We start from the raw sequence: 24,318 nt of genomic DNA on the forward strand, positions 1-24,318 counted from the left end.
GGAGTCAGGTGTGACTTTGGCACGTTTATAGTGAACCCCAACAAGTGCAAGTGCAGGAGGTCTGCCGTAGTCTGGAGGTGGTAGAGGACAGCCTGGAGCAAGCCCGCCTTCAACAGCCAGTCATCGAGATAGGGGAAGACTGGAACCACTGATCTGCGCAGATGAGCTGCGACCATCTCCATCACCTTCGTGAACACCCGAAGGGAACTGGTAATGCCAAAGGGGAGCATGGTGAACTGAAAATGCTTGTGGCCTACAGTGAACCTTAGGTAGCGTCTGTGGGCTGGCAGGACGGGGATAAGGAGTAGGCGTCCTGCAAGTCCAACATCATCATCCATTCTCCAGGGTTGAGGACAGATAGTACCTCAGCCTACGTGAGCATTTTGAACTTCTCCTTCCAGAGAAAGAGGTTGAAGGCATTGAGGTCTAGAATAGGATGCAGGCCTTTGCCCTTCCTGGGCACCAGAAAGAAGCGGGAACAGCAACCACAACCTTCTTCTAGCACAAGTACCTTTTCGATAGCTCCCTTGGTCAAGAAAGCTGAAACTTCCTGATGGAGATGCGTCAAATGATCCTCTGACATGTGATCGAAGACGGTGGCGGGGGGGGAGGGGTAGTCTCGACGGGGAGGGTTTAGCCTCTTTGGACTATCTGCAAAACCCACCTTTCCGACGTGATCGTTTGCCAGTGGGGAGGTGTTGTCGAATCCTGCCACCCACTGGCCATTGATGGGCCTGAAAAGTTGCACTAGGAAGGTTTGGAGGCTGCTGCGGGACGGGAAAGGGTTTACTGGCCTGCGAGGTCGCTGGTCCCACATCCACAGCCACACCAGAGGCTGGGCAACCTGTGTGGACCGGTGGGTAGACTGGGCCAGACGTGGTGGGGTGCCCCTTCCGTAGGGGCGAAAGGCAGACTGTGGTGGACGGGAGGATGCATCAAGGCCCAAGGATCTGGCCATAGCTCAAGAATTCTTGAACCACTCCAGTGCCGAGTCTGCCTTGTCACCAAGAAGCCAACGCCAACAAAGGGCATGTTCAGCAGGCTTTCCTGGACATCCCCCAAAAAGCCAGACGTTTTCAACCAGGCGTAGCGTCAAAGGGCTACCGACGTGGCAATCCTTCTGCCGAGTGAATCGGTGGTATCCAGTAGGACTCGAAAAGAAGTCGACAGAAGTTGAAAAAGCTTAGTCAAAAAGTATCAAAGGGGTAGCTCTCTCCAGATCTGTGCTAGGCTGGCGCCGAAAAAGAAAGAACTGACATCAGCGTGCGGGCGTGGCGTCTAAGTAGGCACCATGACGTCATCCCGGTGACCATGATGCTGACGACGGACGTGGTGTTGACCGCGCCACCAACTGACGCGCAGGGATACTGCTAAGAAAAAATCTCCGGATACAGTCTGATGCCTGGGGGAAATTCTAAGGTAAGGAATCTATAACTAACTGTCTCTTTCAGATAGTGGCATTTTCTTTTAAGGAGTGTGATTTTACAATAACCTAATATGGCTCTGTGGTTTGAAAAAGGTCACATGCTATACCAGTAACTGGGAGGTAATCAATCTTTCAAGTTTTTGCTTAAATGATGGGAATTTCAATTTTTTTATCCAATGAACGCTACCGCACCCGTTTTGCTCATACCTAAGGGCTCCCAGCAGCGCCAGTCGAATCGCCTCTGCCTGCATGTGAGCTGGATTCAGCGTCTCCAGGTAATTGGTGTCTCTGTACCGTAGAAATGTTGCTGCTTGTCCTGTAGGATCAACGATCAGAGGCCATCTGCAAAAGTAAGTGTACACAGATCATATATGTCAGCAATAAACAAGCAGATCCTCTCACAGCCATCCCATCTTTCAGTCACTTTAAAGATTCCAGCTTCATTTTACTGCTCAGGAAGGAGAGCAGGTGAAACTTTGCAGAACAATTTGACATTGATATTTAAAGAGCGTTATGGGGGGGGGGAAGGGAATAAGGGGGGGGGGATTTGTGCTGATGTGAGCTCCATTAACTTCATATTCACAGTGTTGACCTATTCTCGGATACTTCATGAAAAGATGTTACTAAAACTCTCATTTTGAAATTTCATAAGGAAATATGTGTTGTGACTTGACTTATACTTCAGGAGAATTGCTTATTGCCCTCCGAGTTGGAGAGAAGTTCAGAAAGCTGGCCAGTGGATGCAAACATTCTAGATACCAAAATGCAGTAATGTGCTCTGGATCCAAGGCGGCTGTTTTAGTCAACAGAACATAATAGTGAATGCTTGTTTCACCCACTCACTGTTTGCAGTTCCAAAAAGGTTTGGTTTTGTATTTGACACTTAGATCGATTTTTCAGAAGATATATCTTCAATATCACACTTCAAGCTTTATCTTCCTTCTTTTCTTCCAATGCCATTCAATGCAATTGTGGAGAATAGTCTATTTGGATTCCTTTTATTTAGATTAATGTAAGTTTGGAAGTACACAGCAGAATCTATTCAAATACTTTGGTAGTATGAGCAACATGATTTTCGTTGTTCTCATCGAACCAACAAAGGAAACAAGCATTATTTAATACGATATAAATTAGAGCTGCAGAACATGGAGTAACCAGCATCGGACAGTGTAGGAAATTGGGCTACTGGTTGAGGATGATGAAACCCTTCTCAAGAAGCAACAACAATTCTAGTCACTATGAAATACAAGAAAACCCCAAATTAACCTGTGCTTAATCCGCTGGTGGCTTGGCACAAAAGCAGTCATGCGTAATTTGAAGGCAATGTATAAAGTACTTATGCAGCTTTTCAAACAGTAATAAAGTGAAAACACAACACAAGAAAAAGCATACAAGCAAAATTAAAAAATGTTCCAGCAGAGCTCAGGCAAGTCCAGTTGCAGGTCCAGGCAGCACGTCAGTTGGGCAGATGCAAGAAGCCTCTGCAGCTTTTATGTCCCTGTAGCCCAGAACAAGAGGTCAATCAGCTGACCCTTGAAGTCACTTGAGCCTGGGATCAAGGCTGCAGGTGCAGTGTTCCTTCTCAGCAAGCAAGGCAGGCCTTTGGCATCAGGGCGTCTGTCTTATGTTTTATCCACAGGTCCTGGAGTGTACTGAAGAGTTGAGTCTGAGGGTCCAATATTTATACCTGGTGCCCACTTTGAAGTAAGATAAGTTTCTAGAGTCTTCTACCCCAGCTGTGCTTGGAATTTCCAGGTTCCATGTGCTTGCCCCAGCTTATCTGGCGGCACAAAAGACTAGTGTCAAACCCTTTGTGAATATTCTGAGGCAGACATTTTGTGTTGTGGAAGATCAGTCGGTGACAACTCCACCCCCCTTTCAAGTCTGAGATGACCCATCCTGCTGACACCTATTCCCCATTTGTTTGGGAGCAATACACAAGGACCAACTGCCAGCTACAGTCATGTGACCCAGGATACAGGCTGCAAGCACCAAATGGTTAGGACAAGAAAATGCCAACCTTCTAAAATAGGCATTTTCAGAATTGTGACAAAAAATCTGACTTTACCGTTTAAAGAGAGTTTTAAATTATAATTTGTTAGATAGACACCAACCTCTACTTCCTTACTTGCTCCCAATTGATAGTTATCACTTATTACATGTAGTAAGGTAACCAAATGTAGGCCTTGCAGCAGTGAAAAACAAATTTAGGAGTTGGTCACTACCAGGACATGTAAATGTTAAAAGTGCATGTCAACTTTTTAAATACACTGAAGGGCTGGCCTAAGGACTGTGTATGGACTGTGTAGTGCCTACCCTCGGGGGTGAAAAATATGTATTAAAAAGGAAGGTTTAGACATAGGAAAAGTTTTATCTTGCCAGGTCAAAATGGCAGCTTAAAACTACACACAGGCTGCAATGGCAGGCTTGAGACGTGTTTAATAGGCTTCTTAAGTGGGTGGTACAATAAGTGCAGCATGCCTGCTAGTAGCATTTAATTTATAGGCCCTGGTTACATGTAGTACAACTATACTATGGATTTACAGGTAAATTAAAAGTGCCAATTGAGTGTAAGCCAATTTCATCTTATTGTAGCACTGGTAAGAAAGGTAAAGTGTGCAGAGTCCTAAATGCCAACACAAACTGGTTCAGAAGACATGAAGGTGAAGGTAAAAAGTTTGGGGATGACCCTTCAGAGAGGGCCAAGTCCAAGAGAAAGCCACTCTGCCAGACTTAAAGTAACATTTGAAGAAAAAACGTTTACCTAGGAGTGTCCAGCCACAACCACACACCATGGGCAATTTGCACTCGTTTTTGTAACCTCTTGGAAGAAAATCCTTTTTAATTTCAACAAAGTAAGAAACAAAAACAATCTCTGAATTTCTGTACATGTTGCTTTTTATATGACAAAATAGAACATATAGGGCTATATATGCAAATTAAGTCATGTATTTGAGGCTTTGTGGTGTATACCTAGACACTGTCAAGATTTACAACTTGTTGCCGAGTGAAAAAACATATAGGAATCACGCTATTAAAGGGCACAAGTTTCAAGATTACACACAAAGAGTACGGAAACTAGTGAAATTGGTATCACTTGGATTCCTCAATCCAATTTAGGGAAGCATTTTTCCATGAAACTGCTTTCTTTATTACACACTCCCAACAATGCGAATTATTAGCCCACACATTATGCACTCCTGTATTATTTGGGTGTAGGTTCAAATGTACAAATATTTGTGGTGCAACATATTGAAAATGACAATAACCGTAAACATATTGCCTCTGACATTTTACTAATAACACAGTAATTTACTCATACATTGAAAATCTGCGGCTTTAGAAATTACACAAACTTGATGTTACTTCCTAACTCATAGATGAAATGTAAAACAGCAATTTCTGGTTTTGTGAACCACGATCAGGTCAAGACTATGGAATTAATTTTTTCTATGTTCAAGCATTTCAGGTCCATAGTTTATATATTTTGATGAATAAAAAAGTTCCTCTGACTAAATTAGGAATAAGATTTTAAATATTTACAGAAGTCTGAGATTTACAGTTAAAACTATGTTAATTCACATAAGCATGCTAAGATAGAAATGGATACCACTCATACACTGTTGTGAGAAAGGCACGACATAAAAGGATAAGTCAAGCAAATAAAGCACCCAGCCCAAGGCTGACTGACAGCCCAATAAACTGCACTAACCTCAAAAACAAAGGGCCTCATTTACAAGCCCATTGCGCCACCGGGGCATCATTTTTTTGGGCGCACCGGCAGCGCAATGGTCTTGCCATATTTACAAGACCACATAAATTCACCCTGCGTGATTTTTCATGGCCTTATAAATAGAGGCCCTTTTCACACATTACTCTGCATGAAAGGGGCGTTCCATTGGTTTCGCTGTAGGTGTACCCACTCAACATTCATGGAATCTGACACATTTCCAGATTTACAATGTTTTGTAAAGCTGGGAATGCATCAGAATCCTTCACCTCCACAGGGGAGGCATAGGAGTGGTGCAAAGAGGAGAAAAGTTTTTATTTCTCCTTGTTTTTTCCTCTTTCTATGCGTGTTGCATTCTGCAGCATGCATAGAAAAAGGAAAATGCCATCAATGATTGTATTTGTGCAGGAAGGTGTCCCTTCCTGTACAAGAACAGTCATCCTCGCAACGCAGGCACCCTTGCAACAGGATGCAAGTGGACCTGAGTTGGCGCACGGCTGTTGTTTGTACACCGGTGCACGGGAGAAGGACAGGAATGCACTGTTTATTGTAGATGCAGCACATTCCTGCCCTTTTAGTTTGACGCATGGCAGTGCCGCAGGAAGGCTTGCTATGCTGCAGTGTGTCAAAATATAGTAATCGAGGCCCACAATTTCCAAGCAGAAGCAAAGAAAATTAACATAACACAAAATAAAACACAACATGGCATAACACAGCACAGCATAGCACAAAAGTGACAACATAACATAGCACAACATGTGAAAGATATACAAAAAAGGTTTAAGTGGAAGTTGAACATGAGACCACAGTAACATTCTCTGCCATTAAGTGGTTTCCAACCTACCGTCCATCTTGCTTTATCTTGTTGCCCACATCCTTCATCAGTACCTCATCAAGCTCCTGGATTGAACACTTCAGCCCTGGCAGGCCAGAAGCAGAACCTGGAGATGCAGAGATACGCCTGTAAGAAACTGTGTTGGGTTCCTTCCTGATCCACCATAAGTAGTTGACTCCCTATGAGACAGCCTTCCTGAGAGTTGAAAGGCACATCGGCTGGTCTGGCTCCCCAGCAGGAAATGGAAAGAATCATGGCCTAGTTCAGAAAGCTATTGTATTTTTAAGTTCAACTTTCATGCAAAAATACCTTTTTTAACAAGCGTACAGCCACGTTTGTGATCTTTTGTGCTTTTAGGCTCATAAAACGTGTGTGTGAGTAAAAAGATATACTCACACATACTTTTGTATGGTAGTCCTACGTGTCAGCAATAACCGTTAAGTTTGGGAACACCCGCAAACATTTTCCTTGCCACCCTGGGAAAGGCTGGAAATGTATTCCAGGAAAGCAAGTGTTAAATCCTATGTTTATTTTTTTTATTGCCTGTCTCTTTAAGTCATTCCTTGTTACTCTGTTGCATGCCATTGCATGCAACATGTTAGTCTTACACAGGGGCGGCTGGTGACATTTGAAAGTGGTGAGGCGTAAAGTTATCGCGGGACTGTAAACCACACTGAAAGGAAAGCTTTTGCCAACATGGGGGTCGCCTTGAGTCGCAATGGTGCCAGTGAAGACGCTTGCAACAAAGGGCAGCAAAACCTGGGGTTCTGAAGTTTACTTTGGACTGCGCCAGCCCCTCTGCAGATAGCAGCTTTAGTAGTGACAGATCTTATGTCAGCACAACAACTCAGAAGAAAAAAAAAAATTGAACAAAATGGATACACAAGGCCCAGAGTCAGCCCCATGGATCCTGATTAGAGTTAATGAAGCATACATACAAGTAAACATTCCATTTACTGAGATGAAGTGCGGACAGTAATGCAACAAGGAAAACGAACACCTCTACTCAATAGAAATAAGTAACACATATAAAATTAGACTGCAACTGTAAAACAGCAAAATAATGTTTGGAAACTGACTGACAATAAGCCTAAATTAATGGTAAATGATTAGCAGACAGCAGAGTGACACACATAAGAACACTGTACAGTAACTTCCATGGAGCAGCAGGAAGGTGGTTCGTTGCCATTAAATGTAACAAACTTAAATCATCTTGCCATGCACCCTCAATTATATTTGGCTAAACATATTGGAAATATTGTCAGGGTTGATCAGTATAATCTGTGGAATTTAAGAAAAATTAAACCTTTTAGTCCCAAGCCAAGCAGATGGAAAGAAAATGGCGCCTTCACTACTGCACTGCAGATAAAATCAGTTACAGAGCAGCTATTAAAAATTATAAAGCAGACATCCAACAAGCTCAGGCCTCATTCTACGAACAAAAAATAGACAATGCGGCGAATAAACCCAAGGAGATTTACCGTATTGCCAAAACCATCCTGCGACTTCCTGAGACTCCTAAAGTCCAAACAACACCCAGAACCATTGCGAGGAAATAGCGGAATTCTTCCATCAAAAAATAGAATTGATCAATTCCTCCTTCCCCCATCCCACCTCCCCGCCCAGAGACCCTACCAACATTGACCCTATGGTAGCCTCACCCAGTGTTCTCAACAACTTCCCAGCTCTTGGCAAAATCAATCTGGAAAAGTATATGAGAATGGTAAAATCTGGATCCCCAACTGACCCAGCCCCTCCTAGGGTTCTCACCCAAATAACCAGCCAGATTTCACCCACCATCCAAGCTCTGCTCAATTCCTCCCTCAATACTGGCATCGTTCCCCCCCTATGGAAGAGAGCCATGGTCAAAGCACTACTAAAGAAACCTACTCTTGACCAATCAAACCCTTCCAACTACCGACCCATCTCCCTTCTACCCTGGCTCAGCAAAATTCTGGAAAAACATGTCAATTCTATTCTGACAGACTTTCTAGAATCCAACAACATACTGGACCCCACCCAGACAGGTTTCAGGCCCCGCCACGGAACTGAGACTGCCCTGATTGCAGTGACGGAGGAGGCAAGAAGGATCCTGGACGGTGGCGGCTCCACGGCCATCGTCCTACTTGACCTGAGTGCCGCCTTCGACACTGTAAATCACAGCATCCTAATCCATCGCCTCAGTAGGATTGGAGTGTCAGGAATGGCGCTCACCTGGCTGGAATCATTCCTCACAGACAGATCCTTCCAGGCATTCGAAAAGGAGTTTACCTCTTCTAGTAAACCTCTTAACTGTGGAGTGCCTCTGGGCTCCTCCCTGAGTCCCACCCTTTTTAATGTTTACCTCCGTCCCCTAGCTGATATCGTCCGCCCTTTTGGGGTGAAAATTGTCACCTACGCGGACGACACTCAGCTGGTGGTAGCACTGGACCCCCCTCTCAACTCCAACCACAGCCTACACAACTGCCTGGAAGCTGTTGCGTCCTGGATGTCGGTCTCCCATCTAAAACTTAACGGGGACAAGACAGAGGTAATGCTCCTTGGAAACAACATCTCCAAATCCATCGATACCATCTGGCCCCTCTGTTTAGGTAGCCCCCCCCAACCTAAGGATCAAATTAAGAGCCTTGGGATCTGGCTCGACCGCAATCTCACCTTCAACTACCAAGCCACCAAACTAGCCGCCATCTGCTTTGGGCTGATGAGATTGCTCCGCAAGATTCTCCCCCTTCTCCCGTTTCACTCCAGACGAATCATGGTCCAAGGACTAATCCTGTCACGCCTCGACTGCGGTAACACCCTATACCTAGGCGCCCACAGTCCACAATGTCCAAACTGCAAGTTGTCCAAAACTGCGCAGCAAGAATCCTCTTGAACCTCCCTCACCGATCCTCAGTAAAAGCCAGATTGAAGGACCTTCACTGGCTACCCATGAAAGCTAGAATAGAATTCAAGAGCATGTGCGTCGCGCACCGCTCCTACTGGGGAACAGGCCCCGCCATAAATCAACATTTGGTTGAAGCATACCATCCTCCTCGAGCCCTCAGATCCGGGACCTCCTACCTAACCTCCGTACCACGTATAAAAAGAGCCAGATGCGGAGGCCGCTCGCTTTCCTACAACTTGGCCAGGATCTGGAACACTCTACCACTCACAATCAGGTCAGAATCCAACCTGTTCACATTTCGAAAACTCCTAAAAACTTAGCTCTTTAATAAATCTCACACTTAACCCACCCTCTGCTCCCCCCACCGCGCCCTACAGTTCAACCCTCCAGTTTGTCTACAGCGCTGGGACGCCTTTGGGTAGCCATCGCGCTTTACAAATTTTCATTCCATTCCATTCCATTCCAAGCCAGATCTCAAAGACGTGGTGCAAGCACTGGTTTTAAACAGAACTGATTAGGGAAACCTTCAAAAATAGTTTCCCCAAATTAAAGCTCGCACCTCTCAAAGCAACAATACTTGTCTCTGCTCTGGCAGCGGCTGGCTCCAGCCGAAAGAATTCCATCTCTCCAGTGCTTAATGAAATCTGCTGTCCCCACCTTAAGCAAGATGTCCCTTCGAACTCGCATGCAGCACATACACAACGATTTACCAATAAAGTTCAAAATACCTGACTAAGCTTATTTGTCAGCAGGTGCATGTTTTAACAGAAGCAAATTGCTTTTACAATTGCATTTTCTAAGAGCTAAGAGGACCCGGCGCACTTGAAGCCCTGACAGTGAATGCCTGTCTTGTGTGTGCAGGTACCTGTGTACACAGTGTCGAGTGTGCACATAGCCATGTTGGGGTCAGGGACCTCTGCTTGTGTTGACCACGCTGTACCTCAATAAACAGCCTGTTATGTGCCTCTGGGTTTGAGTGTGTGCTCGTCCTTGTGTAAAACGATCGCCCAGTAAAGCTCCCCTCTACTTCCATTTTCTCGAGCGCCTCAAACCAAACCAGTGTGTCACATGTGGCACAGTCTGCAGGCAGGCTCTACCTGCTGCGTGGGAGGCCCAGAGCCGCGCGCGCTAAATAAATGAAGAACGATCGAACGATGACGATGTCTGTGTGTCTGTGTTGAGTGTCGACTTGATTTGAAATTATAATTATAAAATAAATAAATACACAAATCCCAGGCCTTACTACCGCAAGCCAGACACTTTTAGTGTAGTGTAACGTTACTAACGAGTCGACGAGAGCGCAGGTACTGTGAGTGTGAGACTGAGACTCTTACTTTAATGCTTTTTTCGCAGGATTGGGAATCGGAATGTGGTGGATGATGGATCTCCCTCTAGTCACTGTCACTGACTGTCTCTACACCAAGTGAAGAAGTGTCCACGAGTTCGACGACGAGCTACGAGCAGCAGGCAGTGGCACCAGTGTGTGTCCTGGCAGGAAGCAGCCAGCCAGACAAGACAGCGTGCGTCACGAAATGGCCAATCACTGCATGGCTTCTCATGAAGTCACACAGTGATTGACCATAGAAAGTGCGGCTGCCCAACCCACGTGCGGCACCCAATAAAGGGTTGCCTGTCCTTCTGCGCGGTGGACCAACCAATCCTGGCGCTGCATGCAGCACCAGGATTGGTTAGGGGGGCATAGTTACCATCCGCCCTTTTGACCACTGGGGCTGCGGTCCTGGCTGCTGTATAAAACAGCACCCCTTGGGTCTAGACTCCCACTCTTATCGATGAAGTAATACTACGCGCATGCTTGGGCTGGTGAGAACCCAAAAATGCACATGCGCACTACTGGTGCAGCTGAGTGTGGACTGTCACTCAAGCTGCAGCAGCCCAGCCCAGCCCGACCCTAGCGCACTCTGATTGTGTCGGGCGTGTCCCGGTGGCCGCAGCTTTCTCACGTCACGCACGTGAGAGAGAAATCAGCAATATTTATATTTGTGTGTGCATGCTTATTATCTTATTGACAGTGATTGACGCGGTGCTTCCACAGGTGGGGCTACGCCCCTACGCCCCAAAGGACGCACCGCGCCTGGTCTTACAATTAGGTTCTAAGTTCTATTTAGTTATGAAATGTTTCAACTACTGGTTATGTTCAGTTGAATTTGATGTTTTGAAGAAACCTGTGTCTCCTGGCCTTGTTGCAAATAAAGGAACCAGCATCTTCATCAATTTTGTATGGATATTCATTTTAATATTGGCGACGAGGGAAACCACTAGTAACACGGCTACAGAGTGGTTCTGTGAACCCACTTTTTGGACATTTAGTTCAATTTAAGAAAATTTACAAGAGTGTTCTTCTTTTTACCTCAAGTGGAATGGTATGTTCTTTACTCTTTGTACTTTGATTGTACCTGCAGCAGTGTTTAAGCATATAGAAGAAGTGCTTTTGTAGTGTAGTTCCTATTTTCCCAATAGGCCCTGCGCATTGGAATAACATAAACAGTAGTATAGACGTAGAAGTGCGGATCTTCCAGGTCTCCACTGAGTATGCTAAACTTAATTGGGTTTGTTACCAACTAGCTCAGAGGTCACTGGAAACTTTCTTGACTGAATAGGAAGTGATCAGCTTCCCTGGTACAGACAAGAAGGGATTCAGTTTTCCAACAACCGCATAAACATGACAACTTTGCTCCTTAGAATAAGAGTCAATCTCTAGAGTCGTGTGAAACAATAGACAGTTATTTTACTCAGTCAGTTTTGTGCAGATTACTTTCACCAATATGAAGAAAATAGAGAGACGGGCGTTTTCAATAAAAAGGTATTATTTATTGAACAGTCTTTCTTCTCATGCAAGAGAAATTAATTGCCACAATTGCAAGACTAGTTATTATAAAAAGTGCGTACAGTAAAATGAGGATTGCGAAATAATACTGTAAAAGCATTGCTATGGTTTCTTAGCCATACAATGGTTTAAAATGAATAAAACATATATACATTCATATATACATTAGGCTAACGTACTCAACTGGTGCTTCTAACTACGCCTACCCCAGTGTACCTGACCTAAGCCTAATACTTGGAAGGGAGTAAGTAGCAGTTTAAGTTAAGTTGGTTTTGCCAAGGTTTGCTTCAAGAATTCTCTCATGGGTTTAGTCAACACCATACCTCTGAAATAGAATGTTGGAGGTCTTGTATCTCCTTCCAGGACTCGATATCCCAGTCATTCGCAAGAGTAGGCTGGAAACGCCGGAGCTGGATTTTCTCGGCAGGAGCAAAGACAGCGTCTCTCTCAGCGCGTCGAGGAGGAGGAGGGGCAGCGTCCGTGGGCAGCTTGTATCTGCTGGGCTTTGCAGGGGACAGCTGTTCTGCTCCTATGTTCACCACACCATCGCTATCATCGATGTAGTTGAGACAGCAGCGTTTGTTTAAGGCAACGTTGGTAATATTTATACCTGAAAGGTGCCTTGTTTGACGTAAGTTTTTGGACATAAGACGTCAATAAAGATGTCACTAGGAAGTTATCGTCTCTCAGTGCTCATTAGAGTTCTATTACTAATCAAAACATAGCAAGCGGGGATTTCCGAGGTTGCTGAGTTTTATCTTGTTGAAGAACTCGGAGTGTAATCTAGGAATCTTAGATAGTGGCTTCTGCTGTGTCATTTGCTCTAATGAGCTGCAGAGGAAGCTGCAGAGGAAGAGATTCTGAAATGTGGCTCTGATCGTGTTAGGCCAGAGACGAGTTTCTGAAATATTACTCTTGATCGTTTATGCCATTATAGGGGAATAAATGGATTATAGCCGTATAGGGGCATAAGGTCACAGTATTGATTGGGGTCCTAGATTAGAACGCGACACTTTGATTGCACCTGTAGCAGATTCCATTTCCGATTTGCATATTTTTAAGATTTCGCTTTCTAAATAGCTTTGCTGTTTTTGGATTTACTTTCTTTAACTCACTTATGAAGTACTATTTTATGTTTGTTTTATAACGTTTATGGCCTCATAACCCTCTGTATATATATATTGTTTAGTGCACAATTACGCTGGAATATTTGAAAGTAAATACCTTCTCCGACCACGGCAACGTTTCCGATTACCATCCCTGCATGACGTGACGTGCTTCAGAATGACAAAACAAGCGCTACGTGTATGTTATTACGTAGTGATGTAAGACGCCACGCATTTTGCAGCCATATTGGTTTCAGTGAAATTCACCGTTTGATCATCAAAACGCTGTGGTTGCCGCCGCATTTTTTCAAAATTATCTTTATTCAGTATTTTATGGACAACCTGTCAAACTGCATTTATAAACACACATTTCATGGTTGAAAAGATTAATGCTGGAAATTTGCCATCTTAGCATTGCTGATCATTCTCAAGCATCAAAGTAAGTGAGTAGAAATTTATTATTTTGCATATATTTTCAAAGACTGTCATATATTCATTCACAAGGAACTCTATAGAACTATGTTTCAAAATCGTTTATATACCAGTTACTTTGCATCTCATACCTTTTATTAATCCTACAGTCAAACATATATTTTTTAATTAAATACTCAAAACTTATTAACCCAAACTGGATTTTAAGGACAATACTATCCTTTTGCTGTTTTGACTTCCACAATTTTACATTTGTCTATACAATATGTAATTCGATCCTCCTGCAAAATTTTTACAAATCAAAGGCGATCCACCAATGCCTTGGTCCAGGTGGAAAGAAGAAGTCTTGACGTACATGAAAGCCATTGATGGTGAAATAATGGGATTGGAAAGGAAAAAATGTATATTATTACATTGTCTTGGATCTGAAAGTCAGGCTATTTTTAGATCTCTTCCATAAATTGTTACACAAAGTGAAGGTGGAGGTGATACCATGAACGTTTATACAGAAGCTTTAGCCAGACTAGAAAAAAGATTCAAACCTAACATCAGCATTGCATTAAATTGGTTAAAATGTTATACTAGTATGAAAAAGAGGATGAATCATTTGATGACTTCTTAACGTCTCTAAGATCCTTAAGTATTCATTGCAACTTTGGTACCCTGACTGATGAGATGATACGTGACCAGAAAGTTGTTCACGCCAAATGCAAAAACATACAAGAAAAGCTTTGGGTCATGAGAGATCCAAATTTTAGTGAAACAATAGCTACGGCAAAGGCTCAAGAACAATCTGATTTGTGGATGGATACTATCAGAAAGAATACAGAAAAGAAAGTTTCTGAGGAAGAAGTTTGTGCTATTGGACATAAATTTAAACCTAAACAGGATTACACACAGAATATAGGGAGACACAATGTTAACAGACCTAAACAGTATTCTAATCAAAAAGGAAATGAGGGGTTTAACATTTATGGCACGAATTACAGATGTGGAAACAAATCTCACTATGCTTCTTTTCCAGGATGTCCAGCTTTAAAAAGAGAGTGTAAAATCTGTAATAGAGTTGGACATTTCAGTAACATGTATGGAGATAGACGACCACAGTTTCAAAGGCGGTGAGCTGTGTCTTCCCTATCGGATGATAATGCTGGTAATGTGTCTCATGCTCATGATATTAGCAAAGGGTTTATAGTATCAATTTTAGACAACTGCTCACAGGCACGTTTGAGGTCTCCAAAATGTGCTTTTCAAGTGTGTGGTATTGATTTATTTCTTATGGTAGATTCTGGGTCACCATGGACAATCATCTCTCATGAATATTTCAAAGATACCTGAGTGAATTCTATTTCGTTTGACAATTTACAAGAGTCAGACATTGCGGCTGAAAGTTCTTGTGGTAAAGAGAATTGATATAATTGTTTTTTTTCCTGTTGAGCTACATTTCAGACATAGGATAGCCAATATAAAACTTTACATTTCTCAAAAAGGAGTTAATGCTTTAGGGTGGCAGGATCAATGGAAATTGGGAATTATGTTGAATTCTCGTTCCAAAGATCCTGTGTCTTTATGTGATGATTACCTAATGGATACAGTCACTGCAGTGGATGACGCAGTGGATGATGACTCAAAACGCATTGAAAAGGGAGCTTTTTTGATAAAAACCTTTGAGAAAGTTTTTAGCGACAAATTAGGGAAACTTACTAACTTTTCACATAAAATTGTGCTTAAAGAGAATAATACACCCGTAATACAAAAACTTTGAGGCGTTCCCATTATTGTCAGGGAAGAACAGAAAATGATGTTAGATGATTTATCTAAAGAAGGCATTATCAAACCTATAGAGTCCTCAGAATGGGTATCTCCCATAGTTTTAGTTCGCAAGCCTGATAAAAAAATGTGAGTGTGTGTTGACCTAAGAGCTTTAAACTCTAACATTATCATTGACTGTCATCCTTTGCCAAACATAAATGAGATGATTTCTTTTCTTGATGGTGCTCAGATATTTTCCACACTTGATCTCAGATCAGCTTACCACCAAATAGCTAATAAAAAATTTACAGCTTTCATCACGCCTCAATGTTTATTTCAATATACTCGCATGCCTTTTGGACTGGCGTCTGCTGCGTCAGTTTTTCAAAGGGTCATGTTTCACTTATTTAGAGATAATGATAACTACGTAAAATGCATTTAAGATGATATATTGATTTTTTTGAAGAATACTGTTGAACACGAAACGCATTTACAGGAAGTTTGTAAACGGTTAGAACAGAGCGGTTTAACTCTCAAAGCGCATAGGTGCAAATTGTTTCAAAAATCGGTTGAGTATTTAGGTCATACTTTATCGGGTAATGGTGTCATCCTCAAGAAATCAAATGTGAAAGCATTTATTCACCAGACAACAAAAATCCACTCCTTTCATTCGCTGGTATGTGCGAATATTACAGCAAATTTGTAAAACAAATTGCCACTAAAATTGAACCTTTGAGAAAGCTTTTAAGACAAGGAGTTAAATATGAATGGTCTGAGCTTCAAAAGCGTTCGTTTGAAGCAATTAAAAATGACATTATCAGTGCACTCACACTTAAGCCTTTCCGCATTAACAAAGAGTGTATTATTACTGTTGATGCCAGATTGTATGGATTAGGTGGTGTGCTCTCACAGAAAGAGGGAAAAGATGAATGAAATGTAGCATTTGCTTCTAGAACGTTAAATGAATGTGAATGCAAATATGCTGTAATAGAAAGAGAACTATTAGCTTGTGTTTGGGCAATAGAAGACTACAGATTGTATGTGTGGGGAACTAAATTAATTCTCAGAACAAACCATAAGCCTTTGGTCAACATCTTGTCTGCTGGGGGAGGTTGGAACTCTACGGACAGAATTGCCAGTTTGACTTCCAAACTAAAAGAATACAATTTTGTTACTGTTTATGTTCCCGGGGAAGAAAAATGTTACAGCTGATTGCCTATCACGGTTAACATGTAATCAAAACAAAGTGAGTGTGATTAATGAATATGATTTTGTTCTGACTATTGAAGATATAATTCAAAGAAAATTCGAAGATATCACTGAAGTATATTGGCGTGAATGTCAGCAGAAAGAGGATAAATGGGAAATATTGAAGAATTACATCAAGAATGGTTGGCCTAAGAAGGACAGGGTAAGATCAGACCTTATACCATTTTTCAATGTTTCAGAAGAATTGGAACTAGAAAGTGATTTTATTTTCAAGTCAGGGAAATGCATTCCCCCAGAGGAGATTTATGAAATCATTTTACAAATTGCACATAAAACACATCCAGGTATCTCTTCAATTAAGCGTTTAGTCAGAACATATTTTTGGTGGCCAGGTATTGATTAGTTTATTGACAGGACAGTAAGAGAATGTTCCGAATGTGTTTCAGGCGAAAAAATGGTCAAGTTACACGTGAGTTACACATGCTCAAAAAAACATTTCGCTGGATCCCCACCGAAACTAGAAAAACAGTCACCCACGCTCTGGTCACGAGCCGACTGGACTACGGAAACACCCTCTACGCCGGTACCACCGCAAAACTCCAGAAAAAACTCCAATGCATCCAGAACGCTTCAGCCAGGCTCATATTAGACATCCCGCGTAAAGATCACATCTCTGATCACCTGAAAGACCTCCACTGGCGCCCCGTCAATAAGAGGATTACCTTCCGGCTCCTAACCCACGCACACAAAGCACTCTACGAAATCGGTACCGAATGCCTCAACACACGACTGTCCTTCTACCCCCCTCCCGCCAGCTATGATCCTCCAACCAAGCCCTTGCCACTGTACCTCGCATCAACAAAACCACCATGGGAGGTAGATCCTTGTCCTACCTGGCAGCTAAAACCTGGAACTCACTTCCCACTCACCTTCGCCTTACTCAGAACCACCTAGCATTCAGAAAGCAACTTAAAACGTGGATATTTGACAAGTAATTCCCTTCTCCAAGCGCCTTGAGACCCTCTGGGTATGTAGCGCGCTATATAAATTTACTGACTTGACTTGACTTGACTAAGTGGCCTTCTGAACCGTGGGAAAAAATTGCATTTGATATTTCAGGCCCTTTCATATGTTACCAGAATGTTCACGCTATGCATTAGTGATTGTTGACTATCATTCCAAGTGGCCTGAAGTTAAATTTGTTCCAAAGGCTACTACAGGTGCTGTTATAAATTCTTTTAAAGACATTTTCGCCAGAGAAGGTTGTCCATCAATCTTAATTACCGATAATGGTCTTCAATTAACTTCTTCTGAGATGTCTGATTTTCTCAAGAAGTGCAATATTACTCACAGGTTTACATCACTGTACGAACCACATGAAAATGGTCAGGTAGAAAGATTTCATTGTGTTCTAAAAAGTTTTATTATTAGGGGCGTGGCCAAGATGGCGGCGTGAGCGGACGTGTCTTCCCGAGCTCCCGCCGCCGGCCTTCATTAGCACGGGCTATTGCATTCTGGAGCCCTCCGTTAGCTTTTTCAGCGGCCCACCTGGTACCCCCTGTGGCCCCTGGCTTTAGTGAGGACTGGAGAAGGGTGTTGCGGGTTGCCTGGCTGCGGTAGACGGCGCGGCCTCCTCATCGGATCGGCACCGCAGAAAAGCAAGGAGGAGGGGCTGGAGTCGGGCCTGGAACCTCCAGGGTCTGGTCGCGTACACCCACTACGCGAGCCGCGGTGCGGTAGACGTGGGTCCGGCCCGCGCGAGGTTTGCGCGAGGCTTCGGGGGCGGAATAGCCCGGAAACTGCTGCGGGCCCACCGACGACGGAGAGACCCAGCCAACGCGAGTCCCTGCAGGAGGCCTAGCGGTGGAGGAAACGGGAGCGGCCGTCGCCCGACCGCCATCTTTTCAGACCCCCACTGTTGGCTTCTAGGAGAAGAGATACGGGGCCTGGCAGTCCTTGCGGCAACGCAGAGGGTAGTGGCTGGCGACTGTGGCTCCTGAGGTCAGAGCGGAGGTGAGGCTCGGCGCGACGGCCGGGCGGGCGGGCGGGCGGACTGTGGAGGAGGAGGCTCGAGGCACACGGAGCGCAGTGCCGGTTCCAGTCGGCCACGAGGGAGAGCGGTGCCAGTCCTGCCTAGCGCCTGGGATAGTGGTCTGCGGGGCTGCTTGGGCTTATCGGGAGCAAGAAGGAGGCCACCCGGAGCTCGCTTGCCCCCTGAATAGAGTGTGGGGGACATCATACCTGCTGGGAGACCGTAGCTGGGACTGGGCCTACGAGGTGTGTGGACTCCATCGGAAGAGAGCCTAGACCAGTGGGGGCTTGGAGTCGGTTGCGCAGTTGGGCCTAGCACTTGAGGAGCGGAGAGCGGCGGTTGGCCCTGGGCTGGTGTTTCTAGGAGCGCAATATAGGCAGTGTGCCCGGGCCGCTGGTGCCGGGAAGTGCGAGTGAGTGCGGAGAGCACCATCCAACGGCTGGAAGTTGGGCCCTGGGGGATAGACGGCGCACACTGGAGACTACCCCCTGGTCACGGGGCGGGCTTGGTGGAGAACTGCTTGAGGCAAGGGAGTTTGGGTCAGCCTGGTTGGGGGCGACCATATTGTGTGAGAACTTTCAAGCGGACACCGTACCAGGGCAGACAGGCACCGAGCGTGGGTCGGCGGAAGCTCTCTTGGACTCGTCTGCATGCAACATGTTAGTCTTTCAAATAGGTTCTAAGTTCTATTTAGTTCTGAAATGTTTCAACTACTGATTATGTTCAGTTGAATTTGATGCTTTGAAGAAACCTGTGTCTCCTGGCCGAGTTGCAAATAAAGGAACCAGCATCTTCATCAATTTTGTATGGATATTCATTTTAATAGCAAGTCAGACCACCTCAAAATTGGAGGAGGTGTTTCGCTGTGAGGACGATCTTAGTTTGATGCAGAAAAACAGTTGCAAAGTGTGAATTCAAGGCAATTGACTGGGAGTAAATGTACACTGAGTACATTTGCACAATCAGAAATGCCTTAATGTGTCACAGAAGGCCTGTTGGAACCTGCAAGTATCGCAGCTTCCCGGGCACACTCCTGGAAACCTTGTGAATTCAAATAATTCAAATTTAGACCAACTTGATTTCTGAATCCAGCATGAGAACAGATGATTTCCTTTCATCATGTTCTGAAGCAGTGTAGCAGTGCCAGGAAAAGTAAACATTATTGGGGTGCTTCATCCGGTAACTGTATAGGGTTTCCAGGTCATGAGACTGTCTGAAGGAAAGGTACTGAAAAGTGGATTATGGGAGTTTTGGTGGCAATGCTGGAATGCACGTTGAGGTCGGAAGTGTTTTACAGTGGCCCTAAAGGGATCACACATCTGATGTGATGGTCATCTCAGCTTCTCTCCTGGGATAAATTACAGAGGGCGACTGGGAGCGGGGGGAGCATCTCCAGCTTCAAGTTTTCCAATTTAATAGCTGGTTCCAGGTTTTGACCGCGAAGGGTGGAAACAGTAATGAGCTGGAAGAACAATTGATAAAAGTGAATCCAAGGAAGAAAGAGGTATTGCTGTGGCACTGACTGATACTGGACATCATGATGGGGACATTGAATTGCCTGAGGAGCTAAGGGGAAGACACTTGCTGAGGTCGCAGATCAAAGAATTATGACAAGTATCAATGGAAACACTTAACTGAATTGGAAAACCAGGCTATTTAAGAGGGAACCATCTTTTCTCTCTCCAAGGTGTTTTTGGACACCTAAAAAGATTTCGAAGCTGGGGGAAAGGATTCTGTGCATTGTATGAAGTGCAGCTTAGAAAAGGTTGATGATATTCATATGTTTATGGAGTGCCCCATGATTTAACAAAATTAGGAAGATGTGGGTAAGACAATAATCGCATCCTCTGCGTGGTTATCAAGGTAAGCCTGGGATTAGTCTTTTTGGGGGGCATGGATGAAACCGAGAAGCTGAGAAATGGCAATAGTAAGATGTTGTTCTACCTCCTAATGTTGGGTAGGAGAGTAATCTTTAGAAAATGGTTAACGAAGGCACCACGAGCAGCTTGAGTCTATAATGTACATTTTAAAAATGGGCAGGCACGTATGTCCACAAAAAGATTTATGATATGGCAACCTATGTTTACATGGAAAGAGGTAGAATATTGGAGGCTCGAATTAGGACAATGTATAGAGCTACTGGCTTAAACATCCTATTATTACACCAGACCTGGATCTTAGAAACCCAGGCTAGAATGGGTTATACCCGAAGGGTTGCTATAAACATCCAAGGCATGGTAAAACCAGGATTGCCCTGATAGGATAGTAGAGTGGAATACGGAGACTTAGAGTAGACAGCAGGATGTAAACGAGGTGAATGAAGACAAAAAAACAAGAACAGGCAAAGCCAATCGTCTCTGCAATGCAAGAGCTATTGGTGTTGTCAATGAGTTTGTGTACAGCACTGGGGTTGTGGAAAAAGGTAGGGCTAGGACCTTTCTCAAGATTTGCCCGGCGCTAACCGCCCTTGTACCATTCAAGTTTACCAAGCAATGAGGCAGGCGCCGGAGACCAGAAGGCAGGAAACAGAAGTTTATTCCGACGGAGCAGAACACATCAGATCAGACAACAAGGTATCATCTCGAGGTGCTCTAACAAGTGAGCTGAGACTCAGCCTTTTATACCTTACAAAACACTTGGCATTACAGTCACAGCATTGTGAAACAAAGAAAAGATAACCCCATAATCCTCGTGTCACTCCTACCCCACATGTGTTCACAATAGGGACCCTTGACCTGCTGATAAGAGAGAGGGCAATGACGCAGCTGAATGTGCCGCTGATTATTAGGATGTGTGCGCCTGATCGTAGCCCAGGGGGTGGGGAGACCAGGATCAATAGTGGGTCCTTTGAAGAGGAGTGACTTTATACAATAAAGTGCAGTAAATGGTATCCTCTGGCTTAGGCGATGGCCTCGGACATGTGTGGTCAGTCGGACTCGGGGGAAGGGGTCATCAAAGGAGTGGTATTCATGCCGCGTGGACAATCGAGCGCGGAGGGAAGGCTTGTCAACAGAGGGGCATTCATGGAAGGAAAGGAGGTGTTGGTCAGGCGCGGCCGTGACTCCCAAGGACAGGGTCTTGCAGAAGGAGAAGGTTTATGACTTGTCCATGTGAGGGAGAAGGAGGGGGTCAGGGTGCGCGCAGGGTCAGAGTCGCACAGAGAGAGAGAGAGGTCTTATGACCCGTACATGAGAGAACAGGGGCAGTCAGATACAGCTGGGGGGCTATGTCAGCTGAGGCGAAGGATGCCTCTTCAAGAGGGAAATGGGGAGGAGGCCTGGGTCAAGCAGGAGGGTTGCCTTTCATAGCAGGGTCGCGCAGAGTGCTGGGTTTCATGGTCTATGCATGTGAGAGTGGGAGGGGGGGTGCTCAAATGCGCGCAGGAGGGAAGCCAGTGATTCTAATGAGTGGGCAAGAGGCCAAGGTGCCTAAAATGGCCGTCATGTACATATGGGCACGGGCTTTTACTGGCGGAGTGATACGGTCAATATTTTATGGTATTCATGGTGCATACAGGGAGAGGAGTGGGAAAAAGGGAAATGAACGCTGCTTATGTACATCAATTTTTCTATTTTCCACAGTCGCCCCTTTTTACATAACAGAGTTCATTTTTGTTGTTGATGGGGGTACATATAAACAATGAAGTTCATTTTCCTATCCTTCCTAGTTAAGGGGCGTACATATAAACATGTGGTTGATGAAATAGCATTTGTCAATACTAACATATTGCATAAAAATCATGAACAGTTGGTGCGATTGGCAAAATGCAGTACATAGGAAATTGCATTTGTAAACGTACTACATAGCATAAATGCTTCTGACTTTCAAAAGCGAATGTGACCAATGAACATTTTGACCAAGTAGTTGAGGGAGGAATTCAGTCCAATAAGATCTCTTCGTCACAGTGTCTTTTTAGTAGTGAGCCATCACTGGTAGGCTCTAGTCCGTGTCCTTTCGTTGGCGCTGTTGAGCACCGGCGGTGGAGCTATAGGTCCAGCTCGGTTCTATCCTTACGCGTTGCAGGGTGCGGTCAGTCCTCTGCTGTTAGACCACAGTCCTGTTCCCTAAACAATCCTTTTAGTGGCGCCTTAAGCTTGGCACCTATATTTCCGTGGCGTAACCCCATTTCCATCTAGATGCTGTTCTTCCTTTCAGCAGAGAGTCGCGTGAAAAAGAGGGTGTGTTGTTGCGATAGTCGATGGGAGTGAGAGGGCGGAGTGGGGGCAGATTTCCTGGGACACACCAAAGGGACCAAGGGAGCAGTGGATAACAAGCAAGCAGGCCCATCAATCGGGCTTGAAAAGGGGGACGGAGGCTCCAGGCACACGTGGGTTGGCGGACAGAGAGCTTCAGGACAGCCCTTCATCCTTTCTTTTACCGCCTTTGAAAGTGCTGCCTCGTCTCGTTTCTTGTTGTGCTGCGGCTCCACCTTTGGTCGAGGTCGCATGTGTCTCATGATCTGCAACCAGGCTGTGCGTCACGTCCGGCCCTTCTCCTCCGGTGATTGAGTATCTTTAAATGGGTAAAAACAAGTTTTAGAGAACTGGCAGGAGAAGAGATTTTTACATTTGAATTCCACTCGCAATCCTAGCACCTGGCGTTATGCTCATTGGTCATAGTCAGAAGTCTATTAGCATGAAGTAAGTAGGTGGGTATTTCTACTACGTTCGCACCAAGTCTAATCGGCGTTCGTTCATGACATATATGGACAGAGGTCAGACTCCTGTCACTTGCGTATTTCATCAAAAACCCCAAGATTGTCAACATTCAGGGGAGACTCGTCCTTCTAACCCGAGCTTTAACAGTCTTACATTTCCCTTTAGAGCTTGCTAACTCTTTCAAACAGAGTGGGGTGTGCAATCATTGAAAGACACGGTCAAACAGGTTTTTCTCGATGGGCTGCAGTTACTCATGGTCATCATATATATATATCGGGGACAGTAGCTAGGGTCAATCAAGTGGGGCGGGGACGCTTCGGGCATTCGTGCTTGGGTGCAAAGGGGTGGGGCAATCTGGGCATTGGGGGTCAATCTGGACCTCGGCGCTTGTCTCTAATGAACAAAAAAATAAGGTGCCATTGACATACAGTTCCCCTATAAAAGGCCAAATTGGGGGACCTTAGTCGTCTTACCTGTCCTTTCCTTCTCAGCCAATTCGAGTTCATTCATTTTGTAGAAAGGAGAGGTAGTAATATGGCGAGATACAGTCATTTTAGTTTCGGTCAATTTCGCTGAACACCTTCGCGTTCAATAAGTATCCAATCAGACTGGTGCCGACGGGGCACAATATTACCATACAAAAGGGGGTGGGACAGGGGGACTCTCGTAGGGAGTGAGAGTAGTCTGCAACCTAAACGAGCCATTCGGTACACGTATGACATGTAGAGAGAGGGAGAGAGAGAGAGAGAGAGAGAGAGAGAGAGAGAGAGAGAGAGAGACGTGTACAAAAATAGGTCATTTAGTGTGCTCACAACACAGAACGACAGAGGTCAGGTAACACGCAAACGCAGACAGAGGGAAGACATAAACCCGTACATTACATACACACAAACTCAGACAAGGGAAGACAGTACATGTGTTACATACAAAAGAGTTCACGACAAAACATAAAACAATTATTGGCCAAACAGAACTTCTGCATGCTGCGCATCTTTAGTATCCTATTTATCTACGTGCTGAGCTCTTTTTACCTTTTTCCTCCTTTTCCTCTCATTTCCCTTTTCGTTTGTTATTTCTTCGAGCCTTCTCATTTGCCAATACTTACACCTCGATTAGTTGATCAGAAATTAACCTGGTCGTGCTATTTACCCATGGTTGGATCTTAAATCATTTTTCAGTTTCTTCCTATGGTAGGAAGTTCTTCAGGCTGAGGCAACGGCAAGTATTGATCGGGAGAACAGTCGGACAGCTTGGCTAGATCTATAATGTGAGAAGGGGCGGGGGAGCAGTATTTTTGAACATCAGCAACATTTCTAACTTCCCAGACGGCAGCAGCCTTGGTAACCCTAACTCTTGCATTTTTCTTCTGTCCTTTCCCTACCTAGTCAAACGTCTAGTTACATTCT

At 44.6% G+C, this 24,318-nt stretch overlaps 1 protein-coding gene across 3 annotated transcripts in view; it reads right to left on the minus strand.

The window, feature by feature from the left end:
* The window catches only part of IQANK1 (IQ motif and ankyrin repeat containing 1), a 572,485-nt gene that overhangs the window by 91,468 nt on the left and 456,699 nt on the right, over positions 1–24,318 (minus strand). For all 3 annotated transcript variants that reach the window (XM_086966345.1, XM_086966344.1, XM_086966343.1), the window contains 2 exons: positions 6,001–6,097; positions 1,634–1,768 (listed from right to left, as the gene is read on the minus strand). In XM_086966345.1, coding sequence (XP_086822471.1) covers positions 1,634–1,768; positions 6,001–6,097 — 232 coding nt within the window. The remainder of the gene's footprint in view (positions 1–1,633; positions 1,769–6,000; positions 6,098–24,318) is intronic.

This window comes from Lissotriton vulgaris, chromosome 4_1 (assembly GCF_964263255.1).
Source record: "Lissotriton vulgaris chromosome 4_1, aLisVul1.2, whole genome shotgun sequence".
NCBI lineage: Eukaryota > Metazoa > Chordata > Amphibia > Caudata > Salamandridae > Lissotriton > Lissotriton vulgaris.